Source organism: Gambusia affinis, linkage group LG11 (genome assembly GCF_019740435.1).
Source record: "Gambusia affinis linkage group LG11, SWU_Gaff_1.0, whole genome shotgun sequence".
NCBI lineage: Eukaryota > Metazoa > Chordata > Actinopteri > Cyprinodontiformes > Poeciliidae > Gambusia > Gambusia affinis.
The window spans coordinates 28,926,046-28,947,184 of NC_057878.1; the positions used below are offsets into that span (position 1 = coordinate 28,926,046).

A 21,139-nucleotide genomic window follows, 5' to 3' on the forward strand; every position below is an offset into this window, starting at 1 on the left:
AGTTGGGGATTGAACCCATGACCTTGGCATTATAAGTGCTCTACTCTGACCAGCTGAGCTAAACAGTCACACATAATTTTGAGTTTTCATCAATGTAAGAAAAACTTACATGATCTTGACAAAAGCAGGGAAATTCTAAAGTGTTTCAAAATGAACATGAATTATGGTTTAATTTGAAACCTCCTGCTATTTTGAAGAGTTGATTTACTGAAAGACTTTCTGTTTCAGTTGGTCAGTGTGGGGATTGAACCCATGACCTTGGCATTATAAGTGCGCTACTCTGACCAACTGAGCTAACCAGTCACACATAATTTTGCGTCTTCGTCAATATAAGAGAAATTTACATGATCTTACTACAATGAAGATTTGAAGAAATGCTGTTGTTTGTTAAAATAAACATGCTTAAAGGTGCATTTTCCAGCAATATTTTATTTTGAAGTGTTGATTTTATTGTCCAACCTTTTTTATTTTGAAGTATTGTTTGTCTGAAAGACTTTATATTACCATTGACCAGTAAGGGAATTGAACCACCAACCTTAGCATTATTAGCACCACACCTCGTCCAGCTGGACAAAGTTTTCCTACATACATGGTAACTGATAATGTCGAGTTTCCATGGATTTAAAAAACTTACATGATCTTACCACAATGAGGATTTGAGTAAAGAGCTCATATTCTGTTGTTTTTCAAAATCAATGTGCATAATGGTTAAATATATTACTATACTGTTTTTTTGAATAATTGATTTCCTGAAGACTTTATATTTCAGTTGTGGGGATTGAACCCATGACCTTGGCATTATCAGTGCTCTACTCTGACCAACTGAGCTAAACAGCTGTACATAATTTTGCGTCTTTGTCAATATAATTGGTGAGTCATAATTAAAATGACGTCAATCGTTTTAATTTATCGTACGATCAATTGATTTATCGTTTATCACGACAGGCCTAATAATGGGTTTTACCTGAATTCCTTGAAATAAAAGTGAATTTTCTTGGACCAGCAGCTCCACCCAGACCAGTTGATTTAAAAAATGTTTCCCAGCCCTGATCCTCTTCAGGTATTTCCTGCTTCAGCTCACCTGAGTCAGACTGACGCCTGATTGGCCGGCGTCTGCAGGTGTGTTAAAGCCTCTGAAAAACACTGGAAACATACAGGAATGTTTATAAGCTACAAACTAATTTTCTCTTTCTGTGTAAAGGATAACACAGCAGCATTCTCAAAGAGACCTGTTGAAATAATCAATAAATCAATCACACGATAGATTAAAACATACTCGCTGTAATTTTCTTGATTTATTGTTTTCCTCTTTCTACCAAGAAACTGGACAAGTTTTTGTTTGCATAGATTTCATAATTAATTTTGTTATTCCTGTTATTTATTTTGCATATTTAAAAGTCTAATCTGAGTGTTTTATATCTACGGTCCAGATTTGCTCTGAATCAGACACCGACTTCATGTCTGCAGGTGGAGCAGCTGTGTGTGTGTGTGTGTGTGTGTGTGCGTGTGTGTGTGTGTGTGTGTGTGTGTTGCATGGTGAGAAAAATGAAAAGTATGTGAGTCAGTATTTATTCTGTTCCTGGGTGTATCAGAGGATTTTACTTTTCCTTTTGTTCTGATTTTACACACTGACAAACTAAAATGAACTTTTTTTTCATATTTATTTATTTTTAGATCATTTCAATGGCTGAATAATTTAAAGGTCAGAGTTCAAGTTATGAAAAGTAGCTAAAATATAGAAAAGAGCTTTAGAAAATAAAGGAAGAGTTGTTTTAAAAGATGGCAAGAAAATCTATAAATATTTTTAAGTTGTTTTTTTTTTTTATTTTTATTGGATTTTACTGTAAAATTTGATCCAAACCTTTAATCTCCTCTAATTGCAGAATATTTAAAGAGGCAGTGTCATGTAAAATCCACTCTTTGTTCTTTAGCTTTTCATCATGTTTTATGTTTTTCCCTGGAGTTTTGCTTTGATTCCTTCATGTTGGAGAAATAGTTTAATCTCCATGGCAACCATTCAGCTGCTGAACACCTGGGTGGACCTAGCTCCGCCTCCCAGGCGCAGCTCCTCCCCCTCTCAGCTCAGGTCATCATATTTGGCACGAAGTGAATGCTGTATCTGTCAGACTAGTATTCACTGTCATCACCATATGATTTTATTTAATCAGCAACAGAATCATAACGTAGATCATCAGACACGTTGCTGTTGTTACGGCCCAAGGCCCTTCCTCTGGGTCTTTAACATCCTGACAATTGGTGCTGATTGGGATGAGAGGCAGCTGGCCAGTGTCTCCAGCTTAAGAGGCACCATCCTTTCCGACAAGCCCCACCTCTCCTCTCCTACCTACCCTTCATTCTCTCCGTCTCTTTGCCACCTTCTCCCCTTTCTCCCTTTCCTCTCCAGCCAGTTATGTTTTGTTAAATAAATTTAATTTTAAGTTTACCCATGTGTTGCTTCCCTTTAATTTGTTATGGTTTCAGAGCCAGACCATAACAAATTGGGGGCTCGTTCAAATTTTAGGTTATAGTTTTGAGTGACAGTCTTTCTTTGTTAATTAGTAAGCATTGTTTGTTAGTTTAACTGGGAAGCTAGTGTGGGAATTTTGAGTTAGTTTTGGATAAATGGTTTTCATTTTTCCTCCTTTTTCTCTGGCTTGGGGTAAGTTGTTTGCTTTCATTTCATCTGATGACTCCAGTGGTAAGTGTTTAATTGTTGACTGGTTTGTGCAATTAGGTCTGGCTGATCTGATTCCCCTTTAGGACTTAGCGTGTCTCCCCTTTGGGATTCATGTGCTCAAAAACAGTAGTGTGAGGTCATATGGTTGGAGCATTTGTCTCGGGGGAACAGCCATAGTGTTGGGGGAGTTGCCAGTTTTCTGGTCGCTTTTTCCACTCTATTGGTATTTAGTGCATAAGTACCCACCGTCCCTGATCTCTGAAGACTAGGGTTGAGCTAGTTAGTTTCTGATGGGCAGTTAGAGGGGGGTTCAGATTGGTTTTTGTATTGCACGGATTGTCAGCAATTTATTTCACATCTTGAAACACTGTCTTGTAAGAATTTGGTCATGTCTGTTGAAGATTTTATTAAATCTCCATCAGTGGAATTTCTGGAGCAGTGTTCTAGAGAACAATTAGTAAAAATTGCTGAGCACTATAATGTATGTGTTGGTGACAAACGATTGAAAGAAAATGTTAAAGCAATTTTAAGGGAGAACTTAATTGAAATGGGGATTTTTTCTTTGCCTTCAGGACCTGAAGATTTGGGTTCTCAGGTTGTAAAGCCTAAATTTTTAGACTTTGAACAGCAAAAAGAGATGTTAAGATTAAGAATACAACTGGAGAAAGAAAAAGAGTTGGCTTTGGCGAATTTACAGCAGCAAGCAGATTTGGATAAGGCTCTTGCTTTGGAAAAATTAAGACAGGAAACTGAATTGGCAAAAATAAGATTGGAAAGTGAGAAATTAAATTTGATGAAAGAAGGCAAGTTGTCTGTGGACTCTTGTGTTGTGGACTCAAAAAGTAAAACTTTTGATATTTTGAGTTTGTTTGAGTTGAGTTTGAGTTTGAGGGTTGCAGAAACAAGAGGTTGGTCTGATTCAGACCGCATCGTTTTGCTTCAGTGTGTTTTGGTTGGTCGTGCTCAAGAAGCTTTCTCCATGTTAAGCTTAATTGATAGCCAGGATTATGCCAAGGTTAAAGCTGCAATACTGAAAGCATATGAATTAGTCCCTGAAGCATACAGACAGAAGTTTAGAAACTGGAAAAAAGGTGTTAAAACTTATGTGGAGTTCGCAAGGGATTTGGAGATTCAGTTTAATCGATGGTGCACTTCTTCTGATGTCAAAACGCTTGGTGACCTCTGTAATTTGATGGTTCTTGAACAATTTAAGAACTCTATTTCTCCGTGCATTGCAGTGTACATTAATGAACAGAAAGTGAAAACTGTGTCAGAAGCTGCAGTGTTAGCTGATGATTTTGTTTTAACACATAAAGATACTGGTGGAGAACACTCAGATTGGATGAGCACTCCAAATTGGCGTTCAACACATTCTTTTTCAGACCGCAGTAACCGTGATCTGGACAAAATTTGTAATTATTGTCACAAAAAAAGGTCATTGGAAGAAAGACTGTGGTTTGCTGAAAGCCAGAAATAAAAATGGAACTCAGGTTAAACCAGCAGCACTTGCTGCATCAGTTTCTTTAACTGCTTCTAACAAAATGGTTGAGGTGCCATTTGCTGAAAAATCTGACTTGAGTTCTTACAAACCATTTCTTATGGAAGGACAAGTTTCTTTAGTTGGCAGCGATATCAGAGTGCCAGTTACCATTTTAAGAGATACTGGTGCATATGATTCATTCATTCTGGCATCAGTTTTGCCTTTTTCAGATGAGTCTGACACTGGATTGTCTATACCTGTGTTGGGTATGTCTGTGTTTTGTGTTCCAGTACATAAGCTCATGCTCCATTCAGAGTTGTTTGACGGTGAAGTAATGATGGGTGTTCGACCTGCACTGCCTGTGGTTGGTGTTACAGTTATACTGGGGAACAATATAGCTGGAGGTAAAGTCTGGCCTGATCAACCAGAGTCTCCAGTTGTTGTTTCAGTACCTCTGATCAGCAGTGGTCCTGACGAGAATGAAAAATCACACCCTGAAGTTTTTCAAGCATGTGCTATAACACGCGCAATGAAAGCATCCAGTGATGCACATCAGGATGAAGACTTTGAAAAAGATAAACAGATGTCCTCTTTTTGTTTGTCTGATGTACCTTTGTCTATTTCACAGAGTGATTTGGAGCAGGAGCAAAGATCTGACCACACAATTCAACATTTGTTTCAGTCTGCATTACCTGCTAAGGAGATGCAGAGCCATGCGCATGGATACTTTGTTGAAAACAAGGTACTGTTAAGGAAGTGGATGCCATGTGGTGATAATGCTGTTGGGGAGCCAGTTTATCAGGTTGTGGTGCCTTTGAAATGGCGTGATTTGGTTTTGCAGGTCTCCCATGATGAGTCTGGACACATGGGTGTTAGGAAGACCTATGACCGCATTTTGAGAAATTTTTTTTGGCCACGGCTGAAAAAAGATGTTTCTTCTTATATTAAAACCTGCCACACCTGTCTGCTGACTGGTAAACCCAACCAAATTATAAATCGGGCACCACTGTATCCTATTCCAATTATTGGTAAACCATTTGAGCACTTAATAATTGATTGTGTTGGTCCTCTTCCCCCTTCACGTTCAGGTGCTAAATATCTTTTGACTGTTATGTGCCAAAGTGCCAGATATCCAGCAGCATATCCATTGCACACACTTACTGCAAAGTCTGTGATCCGAGCTCTTATGCAGTTTATTGGTATTTTTGGAATACCTAAAGTCATTCAGAGTGACCAGGGATCTAATTTCTCCTCTCGTTTGTTTGCACAGGTTTTGAAGCAGTTACACATTAAGCATAATCAATCTACAGCATACCATGCACAAAGCCAAGGAGCACTGGAGCGATTTCATCAAACTTTAAAATCTTTACTCCGTGCTTATTGTGTTCAGAGGAATGCTGATTGGGAGGATGGTTTGCCTTGGTTATTACTTGCAGCAAGAGAAGTAATACAAGAGAGTACGGGCTTTAGCCCTAATGAATTAGTGTTTGGCCATACTGTGCGTGGTCCATTAACAGTTTTGCGAGATGAGCTTAAGGATGCTGAACAACCACAAGACCTGTTGCATTATGTTAATGGGTTTAAGCAGAGACTCTTTACTGCTACACGGTTAGCGAAAGAGAAATTATCATCTACACAGGATAAAATGAAGCGTTTATATGATAAGAAAGCTGAACATCGTGTTTTTCTTCCAGGTGACCAAGTATTGGCTTTACTTCCAGTTGTGACTTCGCCATTTCAGGCCAAGTTTTCTGGCCCTTTTACAGTTTTGGAACAGCTGTCTGACCAAAACTATCGCATTGCGACGCCAAACAGGTGGAAGAAACAGCAAACGGTTCATGTCAACCTTTAAAACCTTCCATGCTCGTCTGAGTCTGTATTGGTGGATGAAAGTCACCCTGTGTGTATTTGTGAAACGGCGACATCTGTTGGAAGTGAATGGAATGGCGATGGGTTGCCTGTTCCAGATTCAGCCATGCTAACTGGTCGTCTTAAGAACTCTGAAGTACTGGAAAACTTGGACACTGTGCTGAGCTATTTGCCAGAGGCTCAATGTTTTGAGTTGATTCAGTTGATAAAATCTCATTCTGATTTATTTGCAGATGTTCCATCCTGCACACACCTGATCGAACATGATATTGAGGTGGGTGATGCACGACCTATAAAACAGCAGTTTTATAGGGTTAACCCAGAAAAACGGAAACATCTGGATGCTGAGGTTGACTACATGTTAAGAAATGGCATTGCTCAAGCATCAGGTTCAAGCTGGTCTTCGCCTTGCTTGTTAGTTCTAAAATCAGACAAAACCTATCGGTTTTGTTCCGATTTCAGAAAGGTTAATAACGTAACTAAACCTGATTCATATCCTCTACCTCGTATGGATGATTGCATTGATCAGATTGGTAATGCTAAATTCATTACTAAGATAGACCTACTAAAAGGTTATTGGCAGGTCCCTTTAACTAAAAGGGCCCAAGAAATATCTGCCTTTATTACACCTAGTGGTTTATATTCATATAAGGTTATGCCTTTTGGTTTGAGGAATGCGCCGGCAACTTTTCAGCGCTTGATGAATAAAGTTGTTGGGTGTTTAGAAGGTTGCTCTGTGTATTTGGATGACGTTGCCGTTTATTCTCATAGTTGGCCTTCTCACATAAAACAACTCACAACTTTGTTTGACCGTTTGTTAGACGCTCGTCTCACAGTGAATCTAGCCAAATGTGAATTTGCTCGAGCAACGGTCACTTATCTTGGCCATCAAGTGGGTCAAGGTCGCGTATGTCCAGTAAGTGCAAAGGTAGAAGCAATTGAAAAGTATCCACCACCAACAACTAAAAAGGAACTCATGAGATTCTTGGGTTTGTTGGATACTATAGGGCTTTCTGCAGAAATTTTTCAACGGTGGTTGCACCTCTAACGGATCTTTTGAAAAAGAATGTGAAATACATTTGGTCCTCTGTTTGTCAGCAGGCTTTTGAAGATGTGAAGAAGATGCTGTGCAATTCTCCTGTCTTATTGGCTCCTGATATGAATAAACCTTTTAAGCTTCAGGTTGATGCCAGTCATGTTGGTGCAGGGGGAGTCCTTTTGCAAATGGATAACTTTTCAGTTGAAAGGCCTGTGAGTTTTTTTTCTAAGAAATTTAATAGGCATCAGCTGAATTATTCAGTCATCGAAAAGGAGACCCTTGCTCTCATTTGGTCTTTACGACATTTTGAAGTTTATGTAGGTTCAGGACCTTTGGCTGTTTTCACAGATCATAATCCTTTGACCTTCTTGAACTCTTTTCGCTGTCCAAATCAGAGACTTGTTAGATGGTCACTGTTTCTGCAGTCTTTTTCCTTAGATATTCAGCATATCAAGGGTAAGAATAATGTTATGGCCGATGCTTTGTCAAGAGCATAAAGTCAGTAACTTTATTTCTCTTTCCTTACCTGTCTAAGAGTCACTTCAAGGTACCAGTTGTGACTTATGGATGGGACCGGAAGGGATCTAAGTTTTGCTGGGTCTCAGCTGGCCTGAGATATTGCAAGTGCATGTAATTTTCTTTTCTGATGTTCACGTACAGGTTGTCCAGGGTTCCAGTGCGGACCCTGTTTTGAAGAGGGGGGGTGTTACGGCCCAAGGCCCTTCCTCTGGGTCTTTAACATCCTGACAATTGGTGCTGATTGGGATGAGAGGCAGCTGGCCAGTGTCTTCAGCTTAAGAGGCACCATCCTTTCCGACAAGCCCCACCTCTCCTCTCCTACCTACCCTTCATTCTCTCCGTCTCTTTGCCACCTTCTCCCCTTTCTCCCTTTCCTCTCCAGCCAGTTATGTTTTGTTAAATAAATTTAATTTTAAGTTTACCCATGTGCTGCTTCCCTTTAATTTGTTATGGTTTCAGAGCCAGACCATAACACTGTTAACAGCTGTATAACATTTGACTTGGCGGTTAAGTAGGTTAACGAGTTTTACACTGGCGTGTTTTGTAGTTGACTGCAGCTTTAGCGAGTCCCTCCTTTAAATACACTTTGAAACCACGACAGTGCATGTATATCTATAGTTATCATTGAAAACAATTTAATACTTATTTTTGTCATAACTTGTTGCGTATGCTGAACTGACGGCTCCTCTGACGGTCGGACGTCTTAATGCGCAGGCAGGAGTCGCTGCATGTAGGCTGATCTGACGGCGTTCAGGATCTGGTAGAAGACCGGCTGCCCCTCCCTTCCTCTGCCGGGTTCCTGGGCTCCGTCCGATCTGTTCGGACACGATCTGGACAGCTGGTTACCGTGGCAACGCGTGGAGTGTTTACTCTGCTGGGAGTGGAGAGAATTAGCAGAACAGCATTGCATTCTGGGAAATGTGCAAAGCGTGGCAAACTGCTGCTGCTGCATGGTGGAAAACATGAGAGGATTCTGATAAAACGGGAAAGTTTCCTCATATCAGATGATCGATTAACAGAAACTAATAAAACCAAATCAGTAAATACACAATGGACTATTGATTAATCAATTAATCTGATTTTTAAAAAGTCAATTATTCTGCTGAATTTTCATCTAACCACTGAAGCATTTCTTATGTAATATTAAAATGCAAATAAATAATCTGATTCCTTTATTAAATGATAAACATTTTGTTTTCTAAAAGTCAATAATAGATCAAAGAATCAATCTGCAGCTTCTGACACCAACATGAGAAACTAAAACTGAGCATCAATACAGAGATAATCATTGATTACCTGATTAATAACTGCACAGAAAATGTGATTAACTGGAGATTATTTCCAGAAAGTGAGTCTGAAACTGAACCAGATGAATTCGGTAGAACAGGTTTTCAGACTGTTCATATTTCTGTTCAGTTTTGTTTGATTTCTCCTCTGAATGTTTTGTTCATTCAGCGTATAATTGTTTACAGTTTGTGTACTCCAGTTACTGACTAATCGATTAGCGAAGTATTGATACTTCAGTAGTCGATTAATCTGCTGATTATTTTTGTTAAAGTGCAGAATGTCCTGATTTGCAGCAGTGTGGTGATATTTCAGTCAGATAAAATCGGTTTCTTGTCGGTTTATTCCTGATCTCCAATCGATTTATCGGCACGTTCTTCTGTTTCAGTTTCAGATTTGTCGTTTTCACAGAGTAGGAAATGTAATTCTTGATCCGCTCCGTTGGTTTGATCCCCTGTAAACAAACTGATGGGCCTCTTTGTTTTGGAAACAGAGGCCAAAACAAAGCTTGGCTGCTCCGCCTTCCTACTCTGACTCTTCAAAATAAGAGCACAATGCAAACAGGTTCCCTCGATAAGCTCAGATTTACAAAACACTTTTTATTATTGTGTCGTTTTTAAGATAATTCGGAGCTGAAATTGGAAGTGGATGATAAATATGATTAATTACACCTCAGTAGTTTTTACTCATTTCAACCTGAGAAAATCAGGTTGCTTTGACTAGGCCGTTTAACACGACTGATCTCATTCTGACCATTTTATTGTGGTTTTATGCAGGACTGAAGTGATTAATTGGATTAGTTGAAATGCAAGTAAACTAATTTATAATAATAAATCTGATTTATATCAGAAAAATAATAGTAAATAAAAAACGAAATGGTATTTAGTAATCGATTAATCGTTATCTGGAGAATCAGACTCAGAAATGACCATTTGCTGGAAAAGAAAATTAATCAAATGTCTTTTTTGATTAAATGTTCACCTGCCGACTTTAAATAAAAATGAGCCGTTTTAAGGCAACATGTTTTTCTTCCAGTAGGAATGAATTATTTGTGTATTTGCTTTTCTAAAGTATTTTTTACTTTAGAAAAGAAAAAGTGGTTAAATGAAAAATTCAATTAATCATCAGAATCATTGAGTTTCAGCTCTGGTTTGAAATTTGCTCCAAAATCAATAACTTAGAATATTAATGTGTGCAGATGAGAGCTGGATGAACGCATGAATGGATCAGCAGCCATGTTGACTTTATTAATCCGCCTGCAGCAACCAGGAATCTCTGGAACGCAGAACCAAACGCTGCAGACAAAAGTTACCAAATACCATCTGAACGGGCTGCCAGGAACCGTGAAGGTCGACGGGGAACCGTGAAGGTCGATGGGGAAACCGTGAAGGTCGTTGGGGAAACCGTGAAGGTCGTTGGGGGAACCGTTGGTCATTGTTGTGTTTTGCATTTTCAGCCTGTGAGTCGTTTGTGATGTCATAAATATTTCACTGAGCGCGCTCAGACAGGACCTCAGATGAACCGGTTCTGTTTTAACCCGACCCAAACATCCTCTGACTCCTCCCACAAACTGGCGGCCGGCCAATCCGTGGTCGGTTACTGCAGCGACGAGTTGGTCAGTCTGGAGGTCAAAAGGTCAAACCTGCTGAGTTTAGGAAACCAGGAAGGTTTGACCAGAGCTGGAAGGAAGATGGAGGACAGAGCATCCATCTGTTCATCCATCCATCTGTTCATCCATCCATCTGTTCATCCATCCATCTGTTCATCCATCCGTTCATCCATCCATCTGTTCATCCATCCATCCGTTCATCCATCCATCCGTTCATCCATCCGTTCATCCATCTGTTCATGGATGTTTCAGTCGTTTGAGCTTTTCTATTTTAAATGTTTTCCATTTCTACTGTTTCACTTCATTTCGGTTTACAGCAGTTTCAGTGACAATTAAAGTTTTAAAGTTTTCCATTACCAGTTGAAAATGGTGTCAAAGCAACAATATTGACATTTATCTCAATAAATGCTAATATTATAGTTTATCATCCAAAATGTTGTAGTTCCAGTTCTGATATCAGAAGTTTTGTTCTGTTTGCTGCTAAACTCTTCGCTTCGTCCCAAAAGCTGCAGCCTGTTAATTATTTCCTCATGTGGAAAAAATCCCAGAGAAAACTGAGTCACCCAGAAGAGTGGATGGTTGCTTCTTTCATTTAATTTAATTTAATTTAATTTAATTTAAGTGTTTTAGGCTGAGCTGATTCATGCCTGCAGATTTTTGACAGAGTAAAAGGAAGTTGGAAAGTTTTGAGCTGCTCATTGTTTTATTTCCTGTCAGTGTTTCTCAGTGTTTCCTCTGTTTTGGTTTAAAACTGAGGATGAAAACTTTCCTCCTCTGAAGGACCATCACTAGTTACTTCACTACCTGCAGCGTCCAGTTTATAAATGTCAACGCGTTTCTACGCCAAAAGCAGAACATTTAGAAACTACACTGAACAAAAATATAAACATGAACATTTGCGTTACGCAGTTTACAGAGAAACTCAAAATGTATTTTCAGTAATTACTGAGCTTCATATCAGCATCGATGACATCGTGGTTCAGCCATTTGTAGCGGACGGACAGTCCTTTGGACATGACCGGGGTCAGGCGGAGGAATCTGATTCTGACCACGTTGGTTTGCTTAATGCTAGCATTGGGTTATCTAGTGCTAGTATTAGCATTAGGCTAACATTTGCCTCTCTAGTGCTGACATTAGCCTATCCAAGGATAACACTAGCCTGTCTTTGCTATTGGCCAGCTGAGGAAGAAGGCTATCCATCATGCTAGTTGTTAGCCTATCCAAAGCTAATGTTAGCTAGTATACTCCCTGTTATTAGCCTGTGCGTGTTGCTCAGTTAGCGGTGCTAGCCAGTCATTAAGCGGATGAGTTTTTCTGTTTTGTTGCTATCAGGAGGAGGAATCCAGGAATCCTGCCCAGTTTGGAGGACCTGCTCTTCTACACGGTCGCTGAAGGTCAAGAGAAGATTCCAGCTCACAAGTTCCTCGCAGTGAGTTCCTGAATCAAAACTTCCTTCCTGAAGTTCCTGTTAGCAGAGCCTTGTAACCGACCTTTGACCCTGTGAGCCAGGCGCTGAAGACCACTGGGCTGTGGACCGGAGACCCCCGCCTGAAGGAGTGCATGGAGATGCTGAAGGAGACGCTGAAGAAGACTCCGGACGGCGTGACGCTGGACCGCCACCTGTTCAAGAAGTAAGGCCCGCCGGACTCACCGGAACCGCGGGTTGTTCCACTCAGACCCGGTTCCCGTGGAAACAGCAGAAATGACGACTTTCTGGCTGTGCCTCTCCACTCTGCATCAGTTTTTACTCTCACCCAGTTTGTCAGACTTCAGAGTGGCTGAACTGGTCGGCAAACTGCAGCTGCATGGTGCCGCCGCCGCCGCGCTGTCTCAGCATGCTGTCTGGTTCTGTTCATCAGGTGTGTCCAGAGCAACATTGTCCTGCTCACTCAGGCCTTCCGCAAGAAGTTCGTCATCCCCGACTTCCAGTCCTTCACCTCCCATATTGACCAGCTTTATGAGAAAGCCAAAAACCTCTCTGGAGGGCAGGTGTGTCCCTACGGCCGTCAGGTTTTGGGGTGTTTTTGCTTTTTCATGTTTATCGTTTCTTTTCTGCATTCGAATTCATAATCGTCGGCCTGGTCTGGGTTTGCTGCTCTCTGCTGGGATTGAAACAGGAGAAATTTGCCCTTCAGGCGTGTCAGAGAGCTGCTACTTTCACAAAGCGCTGCAGGATGTTCTGCTGCTGCAGCCTGAGAACAAAAACATGGAAAATTCACACGTTGCACTCAGATGGAGCCACAATGGCAGCGCCGCCCGAGGAAAAACTAAGTACACCCCTGATGCTGCCACAAGACATCAGCAGAGCGTTCACAGCTCCATCAGCAGGTCACACTGACCCCGGAGGAGAAGCTGGGGAAGGGTCAAAGGTCATCGCAAGACCATCCGAACTCCCCACAGAGAAAAATAATTCCCAAGATAAAAATTATTTTTTTAAATTAATTAATTCAAAAATAAAAATAAATTAGAAGGTTAAAAATATAATAAAGTCAAATCTTCAAAAACAATAAAGTAAAAATGTAAAAAATTGGTGAAAAAAAATACAAAGATAAATAATACAATTAATAAAAATAATGCAAGAAAATAAAACAACTAAAATAAAAAAGTAAAACCAGTGAAAAAATTACAACTAAATTAAAGTTTATTTATTTATCTATTTGTAAAGTTAAAAATAATCTGCTTCCTAAAATAATTACCTTTAAGGCAAAGAAGAAAATGTTTAGCAAAAAATGACACAGGCTTTTATTTTAGGAAGTTGATAAAAAATAAAGAATCTAAATTAAGTAAATGATCAAATATAAAATAATTTAATTAAAACAACTGAACTGAGGTCAGCAGCTGCGTTTGAATGAAAGACTTCTGGGACAATGTCCACTGGACAGAGGAGACCGGAGACGTTGGACCAAGACGGAGGAAACCAGACACAGCACATCACCACTGCGATGGAGGAATGATGGCCTAGTCAAAGTCCAGACTCGTCCTGATTGAAAAGCTGTGGTGGAACGTTCAGGAAACATTGGAAACAGGAGATTCATGGGGCTCATGGGGTGTACCTAGTTTTTCAGGTCAGCGGCTGGTTTTGGTCGTCTCTGGGCGGATTTGTCCGTTTCTCCTCTGCAGAAGCAGATTGGACTGGTTGTTGTTGTCGGAGGCGCTGCACTGAACCCTGAACCTCAGCGCTGAAAGGCGATGCCTTCCTTTCTCACTCTGGCCTCGCCTCTTTTTCCAGGTAGCAGATTACATTCCTCAGCTTGCCAAGTTTAGCCCGGACCTGTGGGCCGTCTCACTGTGCACCGTCGATGGACAGAGGTGAGACTTCCAGCATCAGCCCAATGTTTTCCACTGAAACGCCATGTTACCTGACCGTGAGGATCAACAGGGGTTACACATTAGCATGATCCAGCAACAACAAAATCATAAAATAAAAGGGCACCACATTGTTTTTGTATTTTTTGTATTGATAACTTGAAGAATTTAATGAGGTGTTGTACCCAGTTACACCACACGGTGGCGGTGATGCATCTTGCTCTGCTTTCAAGAAGCCGTAAAGAGTTTCCGTTTTAGTTTTACGTTAATTACAGGTTAATGACGATCACTAACCTCATGGATATGATTTCCATCAAGTGTTTATCATATATTTTGTTATTGTACTAACTAGTCTAATGTAGACTGTGTCTTCAGAGCGAAATAACAGTTCTTAGTTTGTTAGCATTTCGGCGTTAGCATGCTAGTTGCTGCGCTGGCTTAGCAGCGGTAATTGTACCGGAACGATACTTGGTATAGAAGCATGAAATAAAGTATTTCAGTCAGAAATGAACACAGTATGTGAGCAAAATATATCCATTATGTTAAAAATTAAGTATTTTATACAAATTAACACTTTTAAGTGACCTTCGTAAAACATATTTTATGTTTTACTAAGCTTAGTTTACTGTCCAAGAACAAATGTTAATATATTACGTTGTTCCTGGTCCAGTTCTCCCATTTCCAGACTCTACTGTCCTCAGGACATGTTCTCACGTGGAGACATCAGACTTCATGTGTAAAGGCGTTTATTTCTCTGAAATTGGGAAACTTGTACAGGAAGGTAATTCGCAGCAGTACTGATCAATGATTAATGGCGGTGTGTAGCCGAAGCTGCTTTCTGATTGGCTCAGCGTGTGACTGTGGATAAACTACTCCATAAAGATAAAACTGTTTTGTTATGAAGTTGTGACCTGTTTTATTGGTCTATTTAAAGGATGATTATTTAACCTACTGCTGCATGTTGACCTTTAACGAGTGGTTTTGTTTTTTGCGCAGGCACACTGTGGGCGACACTAAGGTCCCTTTCTGCCTGCAGTCCTGTGTGAAGCCTCTGAAGTACGCCGTGGCGGTTCATGACCACGGCACCGAGTATGTTCACAGCTTCATTGGGAAGGAGCCCAGCGGCCTGCGCTTCAACAAACTCTTCCTGAACGAAGACGGTGAGACTTTACCGGGTCAGAACCGGATCCGCTCCCTGCTGCTGCGCAGAGACAGGAATGTCGCTGTTTTCCCCCCGGACGGGGTTTAACTGGCAGTAAACACTTCCTGTGTTGATTGCTTGTCGGAAGCGGAGAGATGCATCTAGAATTAGTTTGACAGAAAGTAGAGCTTGGATTTCCAGATCCCGCAGTTCTGCTTGGTTTTCCAGGTGTTTTAACATCTGGTTAAGAGTAAAGATAAAAATGTAAGAATGATACAAAAATATAAAAATAAAGTGACAATACGATTTAAAAAATAGCATTGCAAATAAAATATAATGGAAAAAAATGAACATGTAGTAATACATATGAGAATGAGAATAATTAAATTGTAAAAATTAAGATCATAGTATATCTAAATATAATATTAGTGATACAAATCAAAATAATAAAAGGATGATGGTACAAATAAAATATGTAATGTGAATAACGATAATGAAAATTTAAAACTACTAATAAATTAGGACATAATTAAAAATAAATACATAATTAAGTGTATTAATTTAACCTGGTTTATTTGGCTTCTAAAACCTGTAGAAAAGTTTTGATTGTGGAGTTTCTGTTTGAAATGAATCCCTTAATTCCTTTACTGTGTTTGTGCCGTGTTGGGTCTGTTGGCTCTGTTGGGTCTGTTGGCTCTGTTGGGTCTGTTGAGTCTGTTGGGTCTGTTGGGTCTCTTGGCTCTGTTGGGTCTCTTGGCTCTGTTGGGTCTGTTGGGTCTGTTGGGTCTGTTGGGTGTGTTGAGTCTGTTGGGTGTGTTGAGTCTGTTGGGTCTGTTGGGTGTGTTGAGTCTGTTGGGTGTGTTGGGTCTGTTGGGTCTGTTGAGTCTGTTGGGTCTGTTGGGTCTGTTGAGTCTGTTGGGTCTGTTGGGTCTCTTGGCTCTGTTGGGTCTGTTGGGTGTGTTGGGTCTGTTGGGTGTGTTGGGTCTGTTGGGTGTGTTGGGTCTGTTGGGTCTGTTGGGTCTGTTGGGTGTGTTGGGTGTGTTGGGTCTGTTGGGTGTGTTGGGTCTGTTGGGTGTGTTGGGTCTGTTGGGTGTGTTGAGTCTGTTGGGTCTGTTGGGTCTGTTGGGTGTGTTGAGTCTGTTGGGTCTGTTGAGTCTGTTGGCTCTGTTGGGTCTGTTGGGTGTGTTGGGTCTCTTGGCTCTGTTGGGTGTGTTGGGTCTGTTGGGTGTGTTGGGTCTGTTGGGTCTGTTGGGTGTGTTGGGTCTGTTGAGTCTGTTGGCTCTGTTGGGTCTGTTGAGTCTGTTGGCTCTGTTGGGTCTGTTGAGTCTGTTGGGTGTGTTGGGTCTGTTGAGTCTGTTGGCTCTGTTGGGTCTGTTGAGTCTGTTGGCTCTGTTGGGTCTGTTGAGTCTGTTGGGTGTGTTGGGTCTGTTGGGTGTGTTGGGTCTGTTGGGTGTGTTGAGTCTGTTGGGTCTGTTGGGTCTGTTGGGTGTGTTGGGTGTGTTGAGTCTGTTGGGTGTGTTGGGTCTGTTGGGTCTGTTGGGTCTGTTGGGTGTGTTGAGTCTGTTGGGTGTGTTGGGTCTGTTGGGTCTGTTGGGTCTGTTGGGTGTGTTGAGTCTGTTGGGTGTGTTGAGTCTGTTGGGTCTGTTGGGTGTGTTGGTTCTGTTGGTTCTGTTGGGTGTGTTGGGTCTGTTGGTTCTGTTGGGTCTCTTGGCTCTGTTGGGTCTGTTGAGTCTGTTGGCTCTGTTGGCTCTGTTGGGTCTGTTGGGTGTGTTGAGTCTGTTGGGTGTGTTGGGTCTGTTGGTTCTGTTGGGTCTCTTGGCTCTGTTGGGTCTGTTGAGTCTGTTGGCTCTGTTGGCTCTGTTGGGTCTGTTGGGTGTGTTGGTTCTGTTGGTTCTGTTGGGTGTGTTGGGTCTGCTCTCGTTGCTGATTTTCCTGTGAGCTCCTGTTGTGACAGCGGCTAACTGAACTCCTGTTGTTTTGGCAGATAAGCCCCACAACCCCATGGTGAACGCCGGAGCCATCGTTTGCACGTCGCTCATTCAGGTAAAAGCAGAATGGATCTGTGAAGGGTGGGATCTCTGAGCCGCTACTCCAGATTAAAAATGATGATGAATAGCAGAAATGTTTGTTGCTGACTGTTCAGGTTTAAAAAAAAAAAAACCCTGAGAAAATCTCCTGATTTAACCACTTTAGATGATTTCTGCTGCTTTTCTCCTGCTGAGTTTGGATATTTCTGACTCGCAGCGTTTCTCAGCCTTCCTGGATATAAATAAAACCGACTCTCGGATGCTCCTCTGGGCTTTTAGAGGCCTCAGCTACTGTTGGCATCTGAAAATAACCAAAGTCTCTGCAGCAGACTATTGGTATCCCTGAAGGAGACACAAACCTGCAATAAGTGCAATAAAAAGACAAACATGTAGCTGCTAAAAAAAACAAACAGGACGTTAAATTCCTGAAATAATCTTGAAGCTACTCATAGAAGCAGGAAGCGTTTAAGCAGCTCCTCCTGTGCTTATCGGGTCGGAAAGGTTCCAGTGATTTATGAGGCGCCAGGTTTTCTCGCTGCGCTCCACACCTGGCTGCTGGAAACAGGGACCTGGTTTCCCTGAGAAGGTCAAATCCCGACTCAGGCTGCATTTCAGAACCAACCAATCAGACAAATGGATTCTTCTGGGCATCTAGATGGTTCTTAGGTCACACTGGTGAAAACAAAATGAGCCCAGTCCTTTTTATTAACACGATAATGCTAATAGCAGCAACACGTAAAGCAGCAGGCTGCAGGCTAGCTAGCCACACTCTTTGTATTGAATTCTGCACAGGAATTCCTGTATAAACTCATATTTAATTAATAATAATATACCTGCAATAATCAATAGTTTATTTGAGCAGCAGATGGTCTGATTGTTTCTCTTCTGTTTTTAATCAAATAAATTAGATCATATCTTACGGCTTTAATGCTGCTGTGTTTGGTGTTTAAGCTTCTGAACAGTGGTGGGCACTGCTAACCGAGAAGCTAGTTGTGCTAACCTTAAAGAGCTATTCATAAAAATTAGTTCCACTAACGCTACAGCAACACAGTATTTAACAGGAGCTAATGCTAGAGCATTATAACACAACATGTAGCGAAAGCTAATGCTAAGGCGCTAACTTCTACAACCCTGAGCACCAATTTGATTTTGATATTATAACTGTAATGGTCTTAAATATTATATTTTTCTGTATTTTATCTTTTTCTTGCTTTAAATAAAATTACTAGTGAATAAAAACAGAGGAAGCTGCAGTGCAAATGATCTTCATCCTCTTCAAAATAAGAGCATGATTAATGATAAAACTTGATTCAACTGGATGTTTATAAAACAACCAAGTAAATTTATTTGGAAAAATGAATGTAGAGGAAGCTAGGTTCACTAAAATGCTAAAAATTAGCTCTGCTATTAGCATGTTAGCACATGGGTGCCCAGTACTGCTTCTGAAGCATAAGCACTGCAGCTGAATTGACCCCTGAACTTGTGCAGCCCCTGAACCGGGCCCTCCCCCACCTGTTTCTAAAAGTATTTCTGAATCTGCGGCAAAGTAAAACCAGCCAGTAATGTTTGATTAAAATGTTTGTTTGCTTTGTTTCTAAGTTTTGAAGTGAAGCTGATGTTTAGCCTGTAGCTGGTTGGATTTCCGCCGGTGGGTGACGGCGGGCCGCCGCCCGCCTCGGCCCCTCACTGTGTTTCTGCTGCTTCAAGGCTACATGTTGTTGTTTGTGTGTATGTTGCATATTTTCCAGACGTAGGAACTGTGGGAAATAATGACTGCTGCTGCAGGTCAAATGACGTTGGTAATTTTTTCTTCCTTTTCCATATCTATCCTCTGAACCCCCCACTCTCCCTCCTTTCTCTCTGTCCTCTCCTCCAATCAGCTGTTAGAGCCATGTAGTGACTGTTAACACCTCCATCTGTGACAGCGTGCAGACAGACTGATCACATCAGTCCACTGAGTGCAGCTCGCTCAGTTTTAACTCTTCACATGTGCATGTGTGCAGATTGTTGTTGCTGTGTTTTCCTGAGGCAGTGAGGGCCATTCCTCCCTCTTTCCATCCTCCTCCCCATCTGTTTGGGCTGATAACCTCTTCAGCGCATCCACACCTGCATTATCGTAACAAATAATGCAGAAACCCAGCTGTCACCTGCACACACACACACACACACTGCCACACACACACACTGCCACACACACACATTGCCACACACACACACTGCCGCACACACACACACCCTGCCAATCTTGTTGTTCTAGATTAGCTAATCTACTAAAATCTCCTCCAGCTGCAGGCAGATTTTTCTCTCCTTAAATTCAGAAACAATCATAATAAAAGCGTCACTTTATAGAGGCAAAACTGCAGCGTTTAGGTTTTTATTTTATAAAATAATTTCTAATTCTGTAGCTTTAACCTGTCAGCAGTTAGTGTCCTCTGCTGCCCCCTGCTGGAGGACCTCCTCTCACTGTCTTCTTCTTCTGTTCTCTCTGCAGCAAACTGCCAGCACCGCAGAGAAATTTGACTATGTGAGTAATCGGATCCCAAATGTTCCCGGCATCCGGTCAGCAGCCTGTCAGCAGCTCTGTTTCTCTTCCAGGTCATGACCTTTCTGAAAAAGATGGCAGGAAAAGAGTATGTTGGGTTCAGCAACGCCACGTGAGTCTCTGTGTTTCACCAACACAATAATATTTATTATCAGCAGGGATGAAAATCTGGATAGAGATCTGAAATGTTGAAAATTATCAGGAAGCCAAAACCAGATTGCTAATCCCAGATTATCTGAGTGAAAGTCCTGGATGGTTTTCTAAACTATCTCTGCAGAGGGAGAAATCACACTTCAACATTTCATTTACAGGAATAAATTTGTCCTTTTAGTCAAATTTACAGCCGTGTTTCTGAAAGTTCAACACAGTGTCACACGCTAGCGGCCGCTTGGCAGCGCTGCCCGTCGCCACCATGCTCCCTGTAACGCGGCTCTCTGCCCTCTGACAGATTCCAGTCGGAGCGCGAGACTGGAGACAGAAACTTCGCCATCGGATATTACCTGAAGGAGAAGAAGGTCGGCCATCTGCTAACATCAGGGAGTTTCACTAAACTGTGGAAACACTGAAAAACTGCACAATATGTTACAGTTGATCCTTGTGGCGACGCAGTTTTAATCCACGCTTGGTGAACGTAACAGATTGTCTGATCAGGAGGAACGTTTTAATCCTCACCAGTAATTAAATCAAAAATCAAACTGGCAGCTGGATACTTTGATTTAATATTTTAAAACAATGTATCAGACAAAATTGACCAAATTTTTCAATTTTAAAGATTAAAATGAAGAAATAAATGTTATATTCACAAAATAACAAATTCAACACCTTTCCAAAATCATGCATACATTATGAAATAAAGCTGGTTTATAAACAGGAGGTCTCACTTTGACATAACCAGGCTGTAACTGAAGCATTTCTGATCAAATCAAGTTTGTTTTTCATTTATTAAAGTTTCTCACAGCGAGTTGAGGATCCAGAGATTAGACTCAAGATTAGCTTCATGGTTTTTATTTTATTCTCGTCATTGAAGTAAATGCAAGGTAAATTTCTACACCAACATTTTGTCACATTTGAACATTTGCTAATATTTTGTGACTCAGAGATCCGTCGTCTTCCTGTTTCCAAACAAACATCACAAAGTTTCACGGAGGCTTTTAGAAACTTTGTTCCAGTTTCGGAGCGTAATATTTCACTGAATCGGTTTCTTTATGAAGCTGTTTGATGAATATTTCATTGTGTTGTTAGTTTTTCTGGTGATAAACTGTCTAACATTTGTCTGCAGTGTTTCCCTGAAGGAACCGACATGACGTCTGTGCTGGACCTTTACTTCCAGGTGAGTTTTCAGTTAAAACTGTAAAATATGAATATTGTTATTATTCTCCTCCCTGAAGGTCAGACCAGTTTCTTCAGCTCATGTTTGTCCTCCGTGTTGTTTGCTGACTGTTCTTCTCTTTGCCTCCAGCTGTGCGCCATCGAGGTGACCTCTGAGAGCGGCAGCGTCATGGCCGCCACGCTGGCCAACGGCGGCATCTGTCCCATCACGGGCGAGCGCGTGCTGAGCCCGGAGGCGGTGAGGAACACGCTGAGCCTGATGCACTCCTGCGGGATGTACGACTTCTCGGGACAGTTCGCCTTCCACGTGAGGCCCG

At 41.3% G+C, this 21,139-nt stretch overlaps 1 protein-coding gene across 6 annotated transcripts in view; it reads left to right on the forward strand.

Annotated features, from left to right (window-relative positions):
* glsb (glutaminase b) overlaps positions 1–21,139 on the forward strand; it is a 32,072-nt gene that overhangs the window by 2,277 nt on the left and 8,656 nt on the right. For 4 of the 6 annotated variants that reach the window (XR_006372156.1, XM_044132098.1, XM_044132096.1 and 1 more), the window contains exons 2-12: positions 11,810–11,906; positions 11,987–12,108; positions 12,337–12,466; positions 13,707–13,786; positions 14,780–14,943; positions 16,909–16,967; positions 19,443–19,475; positions 19,547–19,605; positions 19,942–20,008; positions 20,773–20,823; positions 20,953–21,129. Coding sequence is in view for 5 of the 6 variants with exons in the window: in XM_044132098.1 (XP_043988033.1) it covers positions 11,810–11,906; positions 11,987–12,108; positions 12,337–12,466; positions 13,707–13,786; positions 14,780–14,943; positions 16,909–16,967; positions 19,443–19,475; positions 19,547–19,605; positions 19,942–20,008; positions 20,773–20,823; positions 20,953–21,129 (1,039 nt within the window). In the remaining variant the exon portion in view is untranslated. Of the gene's footprint in view, positions 1–11,809; positions 11,907–11,986; positions 12,109–12,336; positions 12,467–13,706; positions 13,787–14,779; positions 14,944–16,908; positions 16,968–17,002; positions 18,751–19,442; positions 19,476–19,546; positions 19,606–19,941; positions 20,009–20,772; positions 20,824–20,952; positions 21,130–21,139 lie in introns of those variants that run through there. The other 2 variants (XM_044132100.1, XM_044132099.1) reach the window with 2 other exon arrangements.